General features: G+C 37.7%; 1 protein-coding gene across 7 annotated transcripts in view; it reads right to left on the bottom strand.

Moving 5' to 3' along the window:
- Nucleotides 1-12,169, bottom strand: part of LOC115215522 (afadin) — a 232,217-nt gene that overhangs the window by 69,152 nt on the left and 150,896 nt on the right. For 6 of the 7 annotated variants that reach the window (XM_036505804.1, XM_036505805.1, XM_036505803.1 and 3 more), the window contains one exon: nucleotides 10,553-10,576. The exons of the other annotated variant lie outside the window; for it this stretch is intronic. In XM_036505804.1, coding sequence (XP_036361697.1) covers nucleotides 10,553-10,576 — 24 coding nt within the window. The remainder of the gene's footprint in view (nucleotides 1-10,552; nucleotides 10,577-12,169) is intronic. 7 annotated transcript variants of the gene reach the window in all.

Here is a 12,169-nt window from a genome sequence, read left to right as displayed (position 1 = left end):
CTACATTGACATTCTAAGAAAAAATTATCACACCATTGAAACTTCATAGCTGTAAGATAATGTATGATTAATTGAAAATAATTTGAGTGGAAAAAGTATTACATTTAACAGATTAATCTGAACACTAAAGGGTTAAGTACCAGTTGTGCACTGGGGTCGATGTAATCGACTTAATCCCTTTGTCTGTCCTTGTTTGTCCCCTCTGTGTTTAGCCCCTTGTGGGCAATAAAGAAATAAGAAAATAAAATTAAAAAGTTTAAAAATCGTTAGGAACTCAGTTACACAACTGGGAAAATGTTAGAATATATGAGTGAAGACTATCTTTGCTGTCGTAATAATGTTAAAAATAACACCAAGAGACTGTGATATTGATACTGGCGTCTTGAATCATAAAATTGCAGAAAATTGTCCTATTTTTTAATTTTTGCAAGAATTCTTCACAAAAACCTATTGAGGAAATTTCTTGTTACTAATCCTCAAGATAATTTATAGTGTAGTGGGAATATTTAGCAATCAGATCACTATATCCAATGTTGTGTTTGCTAGAATATCAAAAAGATCTGATCAATCAAGACTTTTGGTACATTACTTTCTAATCCTAACCATTACTATAAGTTCAGTACAGTTCACCATAGCTACTATGAACAAAAGAGACTGCAGACAGATGGGAAAGAGACTGCAAACAGCAGCTGACCCAAGCAAAGAATAGGTAGTGAACAAGAGACATTAGAAGACAGTAGCAGCTAAACAGTGAATGAGTAGTGATAGCAACATAAGGACCAGCTAGCATTTTGACTGCTGCTACAATCCTACCAATCAGAGAATTATCATCTCCAAACTTCATCACTGTCTTGTCATTCATAGTAGCAACATTTTTATATTGTTTATAGGCGCAGGAGTGGCTGTGTGGTAAGTAGCTTGCTAACCAACCACATGGTTCCGGGTTCAGTCCCACTGCGTGGCATCTTGGGCAAGTGTCTTCTGCTATAGCCTTGGGCCGACCAAAGCCTTGTGAGTGGATTTGGTAGACGGAAACTGAAAGAAGCCTGTCGTATATATGTAAATATTTGTATGTATGTGTGTGTATATGTTTGTGTCACTTAGCGGTTCGGCAAAAGAGACCGATAGAATAAGTACAGGGCTTACAAAAAATAAGTCCCGGGGTCGATTTGCTCAACCAAAGGCGGTGCTCCAGCATGGCCGCAGTCAAATGGCTGAAACAAGTAAAAGAGAGTAAGATAACAATAAATATTTTGTTATTCAAAAATCTCCAAACAGATACCAGTGTTGTTCTTTATATAAAAGAGCATTTTCTACAGAGGTACTGGAATAGGCTTTTCAGGGAATGGCTGTCTTTATGTTTTAAATCCTCCTTATATTCCTACAATGAAACTAGTCAGCCATGCATGTGTGTGTATATATAACCACCCCCAGTGACGAGGTATATATATATATATATATATATATATATATATATATATATATATATCTATCTATCAATGCCTTGTGAGTGGATTTGGTAGACGGAAACTGAAAGAAGCCTGTCGTATATATGTGTGTGTATATGTTTGTGTGTCTGTGTTTGTCGCCCTAGCATTGCTTGACAACCGATGCTGGTGTGTTTACGTCCCCGTCACTTAGCGGTTCGGCAAAAGGGACCGATAGAATAAGTACTGGGCTTACAAAGAATAAGTCCCGGGGTCGATCTGCTCGACTAAAGGCGGTGCTCCAGCATGGCCGCAGTCAAATGACTGAAACAAGTAAAAGAGAATATATATATATATATATATATATATATGAGAGAGACAGAGAGAGAGCAGGGGCAGGCATCGTTGTGTGGTTAAGAATCTTGCTTCCCAACTGCATGGTTTCAGTTTTAACCTCACTGTAACGCTTTAGGCAAATGTCTTCTACTACAACCCCAGGCCAAACAACAGCCTGAATATGGATTTGGTACATGGAAACTATTAACAGAAACCTGTAGTAGATATATTTGTGTGTGTTTGTGTCTCCTTGTCTGGACATCACACGATGGTTGTAAGCAAGAATCACTGTCACATATGCTATATTTATTTCCACTTTCTGTAAGAACCTGTCTAGCCATAGGAAAATATTACCTTTCCTTGGAAACAGGATGGCAACAGAAAAGGAATCTCTGACAGAAATCAGCATAAATGAATTCCATCTGGCCTATGCAAGTATGAAAAAACATGTAAAAACAATGATGATATTTATATATATATATCGTTTTTACATAACATGTAAAAAGCACCATTCGAGCTTGATCGTTACCAGCGTTGCCTTACTGGCATGTGAAAAAACATTCAAGTAAGGTCATTACCAGTGCCGCTGGACTGGCTCCTGTGCAGGTGGCACATAAAAAGCACCATTTGAGCAGGGCTGTTACCAGTACCACCTGACTGGCTCTCATGCCGGTGGCACATAAAAGCACCCACTATACTCTCGGAGTGGTTGGCGTTGGGAAAGGCATCCAGCTGTAGAAACTCTGCTAGATCAGATTGGAGCCTAGTGCAGCCATCAGGTTCGCCAGACCTCAGTCAAATCGTCCAACGCATGCTAAAATGGAAAATGGATGTATGATAATGATGATGATGATATATATATATATATATATATATTATATATATATATATATATATACATACACTGTATTTTGAGATAATAGCATGAAATTCAATATCAAAAAAATTCCTCACAAAGATATATTTTAGACATATTATCTGTGTGGTTGCTCGGTAATAATTTGTCGAACCCTCATATTGTTGTCTAGCAATGAGATAGTCCATTATTATATACATACATTACACACTCACACACATATATAAAGGCTCAAAATTCAATGATTTTTGGTCAATAACTGACGAGTGTTGAGCATGTCAAGCCCTATGTGTGTGTGTGGGGGGTTCTGTTATCCTCCTGTGCAATTTTTTACTTTATATATATATATTTATTAGACACACACATTTAAATGCACAAACCCTTTGTCGATCAATTCAACACAAATGGGTCTTAATAGCTTGAACTAATGACAATTAGTGAGTAATATCCTTTACTGAAAAGGAGTTGTCATAAACAGTGGCTATACTAATTACATTGTCACGTGTTGAAGAATAGAGAAGTGAGAGAGAGAAAGAGAATATATGCATTATACATGCATCATAAGATACACACACGTTTGTGTGTATGTATGTATGTATGTGTGAGAAAGTATTTAAATGCGAGAAAACACTTACCTGTAGCTGACAAGTAAATGTTGTCAAGCTAGATGCAATGGTCGATTTGCCACTCCATGAAACCATGCAAGCATTCACCTCACCTCCACACACAAACATCACTAGAATGTGTCTGCTTCAAACAACACACTACACTATGACACATCAACACAAAGCCAGCAAGCACACAGTTACAAGAGCATGTCCTAAGATTTCCACACTCCACAAAAACAAAAAGGCTTTCATCATCCCAATATGCACCAGACTCAACGGTTGTCTTAACTACAACACTATTGCTATATATATATATATATATATATATATATATAAAATCACTATGCAAAAACAAAAATGCACCATAAAGACAGCTCAGACAGTAAAATATTAGTAAATTACAAGATTGGTTAGATGAAATTTAATATATAATCAATGTGTACAGTTAAATATCAAGATCTCTTTTGCTCTTTTACTTGTTTCAGTCATTTGACTGTGGCCATGCTGGAGCACCGCCTTTAGTCAAGCAAATCGACCCAGGACTTATTCTTTGTAAGCCCAGTACTTATTCTATCGGTCTCTTTTGCTGAACCGCTAAGTTACGGGGACGTAAACACACCAGCATCAGTTGTCAAGCAATCTTGCAGTACAAACACAGACACACAAACACACATACGACGGGCTTCTTTCAGTTTCCATCTACCAAATCCACTCACAAGGCTTTGGTCGGCCCGAGGCTATAGTAGAAGACACTTGCCCAAGGTGCCATGCAGTGGGACTGAACCCGGAACCATGTGGTTGGTAAGCAAGCTACTTACCACACAACCACTCCTACAGGTAAATGAGCCACTTTATATTAAACCACCTATATGTCATTATTATTGGCTTTTCCATGCTTGCATGGGTCAGACAGAATTTGAGGTAGATTTTCTACTGTCAAATGACCTTCCTGTCACCAACTCTCATCCATTTCCAAGCAATGTAATATTTCCCCCATAGCTAGTCGTGTTTTTGATGGAATACTGGAAACAAACAACATGGCTTGTAATGATGATGATGATGCTCATTTAACAACCATCATGTGATATTTAGACAAGGGTACGTACAAGCACATATATATATATGAAGGGCTTTTCTTCAATTTCTGTCTATCAAATCCATTCACAAGGCTTAGCCAAGGATTATTGTAGAAGACACTTACTGAAGGTGTCATGCAATGGGACTGAACCCAAGATCACACGATTGGAAACGAAGCTTCTTAACCACAGAACCATGCCAATACCTGTACAGATATTAAAGTATCTGCTATATTTAATATGCATAGAGATAGTGTTGTTTCCAGTATATTTAGATATATGTGGTGGTATCAAGAAGTTCCAAGACTAGCTATGTTTAATAAAAAGTGGCTCATTTACCCAAGTTTTAACATCATCTCCTTCAAAATAGTCATCTTGCACAGTAATATACTGGTCCTAGCATTCCTGTCACTTTCGGAATCCGGCCTAGAAGTCATTTTCTGTAAATAGGTTGAAGACTGTGATTCACCCTTGATCTCAACAACGGTGTTAAATCTGGTGAATAGGGCAGGTGTGGAAGCAATACCATACCTTTGGCAAGAAACTTACGAATGAGGAAAGATTAGTGACAGGGCACATTGCATCATGAAGAATCCAATTCTTCGTAGATGTTAGGATTGCTTGCACAGACCCATATGAAAGACCAACAACATCAGCAATGTTGTTGATTGTCCTTTGACAATCCCCATGCAGAAGCTGACAAACTTTCTCCACATTTCCAGTGGGGAGACGTGGTAGGTCTTCCAGATTGCTCATTGTCTTCCACGGGTGTTCTTCAGCTTTTGAAGCTTCCGGGCCATTCAGAACATTGTGTACAACCCAGTGCCTTGTCGCCGTAAGCTTGCCAAAGCATGCTCAATATCTCTGTAGCAGACTTCCCAAGTTTAACACAAATTTTCACATTTGTTCCAACTCTTTGTTCCACCTTCCTGTCCATGACAAAAATCACAGACTACAGCATACGTGATCACAAAGACACAAGTTTCACAACTTGTGAAGTAAACACTGAGATGTGGCTGTCAGCACACTGCCTCATGAAGGTCACTGCTAGCTCTCACTGCACCCACAATCATGTGCTGCCATCTGTTGGCACACTACAGAACTAGTCTGAGAACTTTTGTACTTTTCGCTGTTCACATGTTTTAATTAGATCTCAAAAGATCAAGCCCTATCTTGACATTGATATTCATATAACAGTAAGATATAGAACTGCATATAATTCTAAGTTTTAATTGAATATATAACATGCAACATTGTTACTTCAAAGAAAAGACTTGGGGATTTTCAGAAATTAGAAAATATGAAAGCCAAAGGCAGATATAAGAAACAAAATATTTGTCAGAAATACAATCTATAAAATATGATTAAAATTTATCAAGCTATCTTTTTTTTTTCGTCAGCGGAGATGAAAAATATATTTTCAAGTTTTTGATGTGATCACTTTGATCCTATTAGATACCTCAGTCTCGAGTGTGTACATAGTATATAACTGGATTTGAAGTAGGAACCTCTACTTTCAAAGCTCGCATACATGGGAGAAATACATCATAATTTGTGCCTGATCCACGCAAGCCTGGATCAGACATAATTCAATGAAGTAGATTTTCTACAGTTGAATGTCCTCCCTGTCACCAAGTGTCACTCATTTCCAAGCAAGGCATTACCTCATGGCAGGACAATTCTTTGATAATATTGGAAATGATTGACAGTTTGTATGATGGTGGCATTAGTTTATAACAACCATGCTGTGTCAAAACAAGAAGTGACATACATAAATACATATACACACAATGGGCTTCTCTCAAACCTTCAATCAGCCAAGGGCTATAGAAGGTGCCATGTGAGAGGAGCGAATCTAACCCTTAATCGCACAGCCATACTTGCATCCATAACATTAGCTATTTAGTCCCAAGGTAATCTATAAAATTAGAAGCTAATTTAAAACAAATATATGTGGGATGGTTTATTTGTGTATATATGTTTTATACCGTATACATTTTGTGAACAATAATAGCATCCTTGGTTAAAACTACTGTTCTCAACCACATTCAGTAACAGTAGTACTGTGTTCAAATCTCACCAAGATTGGAAGACAGCAATGAGAAATTCCAGGTGAAAGAAAGAGGGAAAAGTTTCTTCAGAGATTCTCATCATTTTAGATGTCAACACTGACAAACAATTCACCTGCTGTATTTCACAGCTTAAAAGGAATGTTATTTTGTTTATCCGTGGTGCAGAAAAATCAACCTGCATCTTATAAACAAAAGGCAAGTGGTTGTCCAAGAAGATGTCTGCCAAAATTAAGATGCATCTTATATCCTTATTCTTTTACTTGTTTCAGTCATTTGACTGCAGCCATGTTGGAGCACCACCTTTAGTTGAGCAAATCGACCCCAGGACTTATTCTTTTGAAGCCTAGTACTTATTCTATCAGTTGCTTTTTGCTGAACCGCTAAGTTACAGGGACGTAAACACACCAGCATCGGTTGTCAAGCAATGTTGGGGGGACAAACACAGACACACAAACATATACACGCACATAGATATATATGACGGGCTTCTTTCAGTTTCCATCTACCAAATCCACTCACAAGGCTTTGGTTGGCCTGAGGCTATAGAAGACACTTGCCCAAGGTGCCATGCAATGGGACTGAATTAGGAACCATGTGGTTAGTAAGCAAGCTACTTACCACACAGCCACTCCTGCGTCTATACCTTTTTATTCCCCACCCCCACTTTCTTTTTCTTTTCTTTTTTTTTTTGTTAAAGTCAGTTAAAGAACGAGGGACAGGAGGCCAAGCAATCCTTGCAGGCCTTTAGAAAATGGTGAAAATGCTGACAAGTTGAAGGTCCAGGTTTGTAAGAGATGAGGTTGGGAGTAAGATAAGCAAGAACAGAATTCCAGAGGGTTGCAATTCTGAAAAGGGAAGCAAGATTTACTAGAGATGTTAGTTCAGTATTAGAAACAACAGCAAGCATTTGCATACAGACACACGACAGAGAATTCTAGAAAACAAAAAAATTTGTGGTGTTTAAAACTGTACTATACGACCTCCAAACAAACTGCTACGCATGCAGTTAGAGCAGTTTAAATGCGAGCAAAGGGAACTGGGGATTAATTTCAACTAGGAGCTTAAAAGAAAGAAAAAAAAAATCTTCCCCCCACCCTGAGATAAAGTTTTTGATAAATTACTTTGGTCAGCACTTAGGTAATCAGGTCCTGGTCTCTAGGCAGCTGATAAAAAAATGAAGACCCACCCTGAAGCTATCCATATATTATTACATCAGAGTACATGCATGCATGCATACTTTGCCATTAAGCAACAAGAGGTTTTTACTATTCTCTTGACATTTACTAATACAACTACTACTACTACTAATAATAATAATATGTACACCTGTATTAACTAAACAAATAGAGAAATAAATGGCCACATTGAGTGAAAGCTATTTCCTAAGAACAGATCTGAAGAATGAAGATATTCCAGAGGGAAGCTGGGTAGGTGGGCAGGTAGGTGGGTGAGTTGACTGCACCAACTGTGTTGGGTGTTACGCAGCCAACAATTGTTCTGTTGTTGTGCTAAGTAAACAATACAAAGAGCAAAGAACCAGATTTCTGGGGAAATCGTTAGTCTCATTGTCTCCCCCTGCCTCGTCACTGCTGCCGCAACCACCATAAACAAATGGAATACCTTGTTGTCTGTGATAGACAGATAGGGGGAGGAAGAGAGAAAGTATGTGTGTGTGTGTGTATGAGGGAGAGGGAAGGGCGAAGAGGAATGAAACTGCAAGGAAGTCTCTGAAGAAAAGTGTTTCTTGGTGAGAAAAAAAAAAAAACCGGAATGAAAATTTCGAAAGAACTGGCGTTTTATTATACTCCCACCTACAAACCCCAATTTTCCTTTTTTTTTTTATCTTTCTTACAAGCATATGAAAAAAAAATGGTCTAATTATATACAGGTTTATCTAAAATAAGTCACATTAGTTCACACCCCACACATACACCTCAAGCTTGTACCAAAATTTCAAAGTAAAATAGATAACATGAAATGTTTGGCTGCTAATATCAGTCAAGCGGGAAGAAAAATATGGAATATGAAGTAGGTTGCCAAAATTGCAATTCATTTGAGTCATGCTTCTTCCGTGCTCAGTTCTGTTTGAAGAAATTCTGTGGCACAGAGACGAGCAGTTGACTGAAGAACAATTCGGTTGATTCGGTAGATTTAAAGCAGGAAACATGCGGAAGCCATTCGGAAGAGCAAAGAGGGGGTTTGTTTTTAATAAAGACATTTGGCTGTTACATATATATATTGCTTAGCCCTGAGTCAAGTGACTGTGCAAGACCTATAATCAAAGGCATTTCTGCCAAAACCAATCCATCTTTGTATGTATGATAGAAAACCAAAAACTGAATTTAAAATTTTACACACACACCACCACCATTTAACACCCATCTTCAATTGCTTGCATGGGTTGGCTTGTCAAGCTCCTATATCTGCTTTGGCATGGTTTCTCCAGGTGGGTGCCCTCTCTAACGTCAACCACTACAGATCTTACTGAGAGCTTTATAAATGTTACTGGCACCAAAAAGGTCACCAAGTAATTTGCAAGACAAGACACCTCAACTTAGTTGGGTGTAGTATTGAGGGAGGTTGCTTTATGCCAGGTGATGAGAATTTCAAGTATGAGAGAGGAGCAATTAGCTCTTAGAAAATATCCTTTTTCTTTCACCAATCAGTTGTCAAAGATTTATCCTCTGAAGTTCTATTGATGAAACAAGATAAACATTTTATAGAAATCTATTAAGAAAAAATTAAAAAACTTCATCATTGTCATTTAACGCCTACTTTCCATGCTGGCATTGGCTGGATGGTTTGACTGAGGGCCGGCAAGCCAGAAGGCTGCATCTGATCTCACAAAATTTCTATAGCTGGATGCCCTTCATAACACCAACCACTCCAAGAGTGAAGTGGGTGCTTTTCTTTTAATACTAATTGCTTAATTATAAATAGAAATATTTGTATTTTCCAGTAGATAAAACCAAGCATGTGTGTACATACAAACACTCACACATACACAAAGTAAAGATTTATTCCCTGGTTTACAGCTGATAAAAGGGACAAGAGTAACAATTATTTTATATTGATTATATATAGAAAGATCCACAAGTCACCTTGGTATAACCTCGGCTTATGAAACAGTTGTAATCTGTAGAATAAATCTGATGTCAAAAAATTCCAGTCTCCAATTATTTTATACTTCACAACTAAAAGTAACTTCCTGAATTTTCAGTTTGTGTAAAACCAATATTTCTACTGAAGAATTTTTCCTTCCTATACATTCTGAAAGCTGGTGTTCACAGCAGGATTGCTGCCTGGGGTAACTGCTTGACTTCCTTCTGATTTTCTTTTATATATATATATATATATATTATATATATATATACACACACACACACACACACATATTCTTTTATTCATTTCAGTCATTTGACTGCGGCCATGTTGGAGCACCGCCTTTAGTCGAGCTAATCGACCCCAGGACTTTTTCCTCGTAAGCCTAGTACTTATTCAATCAGTCTCTTTTTGTCGAACCGCTAAGTTACTGGGACATAAACACACCAGCATCGGTTGTCAAACGATGTTGGGGGAACAAACACAGGCGCACACACACACACACATGACTGGCTTCAGTTTCTGTCTACCAAATATATATATATATATCATCATATATATATATATATATAATATATATATATATATATACACACACACACACACACATGCATACACACACAAACACTAATACACATTCTTGTCAATGAAGACTGAATACTCAGATATGACAGTCAAATGTTTAATTCAAATGGTTACATCCAAGATAAATTTACTCAAGCAAAACAGACAAGAGTCACCAAACAACAACAATTAGAACTATGTAGACATTGTTTCACATTAAACGGGTTTGTGTTAAACCATTCCAAAGAGTGATTCACAACACAGCTAACACTTTGCACAAGATTCCTTAGAGAAATAGCATCCAATGGTTTCATGCAATCAGTTACTACAACAACAACAAATATATAATGAAAAAATTTTTAAAACAGCAAAAAAAAAAAAGAAATAATTAAAATAAATTTATTAGTTTAGTTTAGATTGCAGGCAACTGAAAGAGAATCGGTAAAGAAGAGCAACCAAAAAACACAATGAGATGCATCATCAAACAGATGAAAGGAAGTTGGTGTCCTACCTTCAATTTGTTCTGATACCTTTGCTGGGAAGATCAGAATGAAACACTCATAATAATAGTAGTAATAATAATAAAGATGATGATGAAGATGGAAATAATAATGATAACAATGTTGGTAATGATGATGGTGGTAGTAGTGGTTTCAAATTTTGGCACAGGGCCAGCAATTTAGGAGGGGGGAGCGGGGAGTCAACCCCAGTACTCAACAGGTACTTAATTTGATGACCATGAAAGGATGAAATACAAAGTCAACCTTGGTGGAGTTTGAACTCAGAATGTAAAGAGTTGGAAGAAATACTGTGAAGCACTCTATCCAATCTACTAACAATTCTATCAGCTCTGCCTTAGTAGTAGTAGTAGTAACTAACAAAAACAACATTGTTTCATATAAAGGCACAAGGCCTACAATTTTGGAGGTGGGGGTTAGTTGATGAAATCAATCCTAGTACTTGTCAGACACTATAATTTATGAAACCTCCTCATAAGGATGAAAGATAAAGCTGACCTCAGAAGGATTTGAACTCAAAATATAAAAAATTGAAAGCAACACCACAACGCTTTTCATCTGACACTAATGACTCAGCCAATTCCTACTTAGATCATTGCTTCAAATATAGGTACAGGGGTGGGAGATAGAGGTAGGGGGCAGTTGATTATATGATCCCACTAGACTAGCATTTTATCAAGCCTGGAAGGACAAAAGGCAAAGTTAACCTCAGTAAGATTTAAACTCAGATCATAAAGAGATAAAACAAGACATTTTCTCCAAAAATTTCTAACAATTTTTGTCAATTTTCCAGCCTCAGTATCCTCATTATCATTTTGATATCCACTTTTCCATGCTTGCATGGGTTGGACAGAGTTTATTGAGAGCGGTTGCCCTTCCTGTTGCCAACCTTTCCCGGTTTCCAAGCAATGTGGTATTTTCCTCAAGGCCAGACACATTTTTGCAGGACAAAAACGTTCATTTACAATCATTGAATGTTACAAAGAGACACACACACACAATATGTGAAGGGCTTCTTTCAATTCCTGTCAACCAATCCACTTAGACGGTTTTGATAAGCCAGGGGTCTATAACAGAAGACACTCGCGTGACATGCCACCACACCAAGAACCATGTGGTTGGGAAGTGAACTTCTTAACCACATATTTCTTTGCTGCCCACAAGGGGCTAAACATAGAGGGGACAAACAAGGACAAAGGGATTAAGTCGATTACATCGACCCCAGTGCATAACTGGTACTTTATTGACCCCGAAAGGATGAAAGGTAAAGTCGACTTCGGCGGAATTCAAACTCAGAACATAAGACAGACGAAATACCGCTAAGCATTTCACCCGGCGCGCTAACGTTTCTGCCAGCTCGCCGCCTTAACCACATAGCCATACCTGTTGTGGCGATGATGTATCAGTTCTAATGGCCAATGATATGAAGAAACTAGTCAAAAAAATAAAGAATTAGAAATAGGCAACAGCAGAAAGTTGCAACTGAAAACAGAAACAATTCCCATAATAATAATAGATGCCTTGGGGAACAATTAAAATCATGCAGACAAACATGTAAGTATACCACTGGGATTTGCACATACATACATACAACATATGGTATATTATAC

This window comes from Octopus sinensis, linkage group LG9 (genome assembly GCF_006345805.1).
Source record: "Octopus sinensis linkage group LG9, ASM634580v1, whole genome shotgun sequence".
Classification (NCBI taxonomy): domain Eukaryota; kingdom Metazoa; phylum Mollusca; class Cephalopoda; order Octopoda; family Octopodidae; genus Octopus; species Octopus sinensis.
The sequence above is the reverse complement of the archived record's forward strand: the minus strand, read 5'-3'. Positions and strand labels throughout refer to the sequence as shown.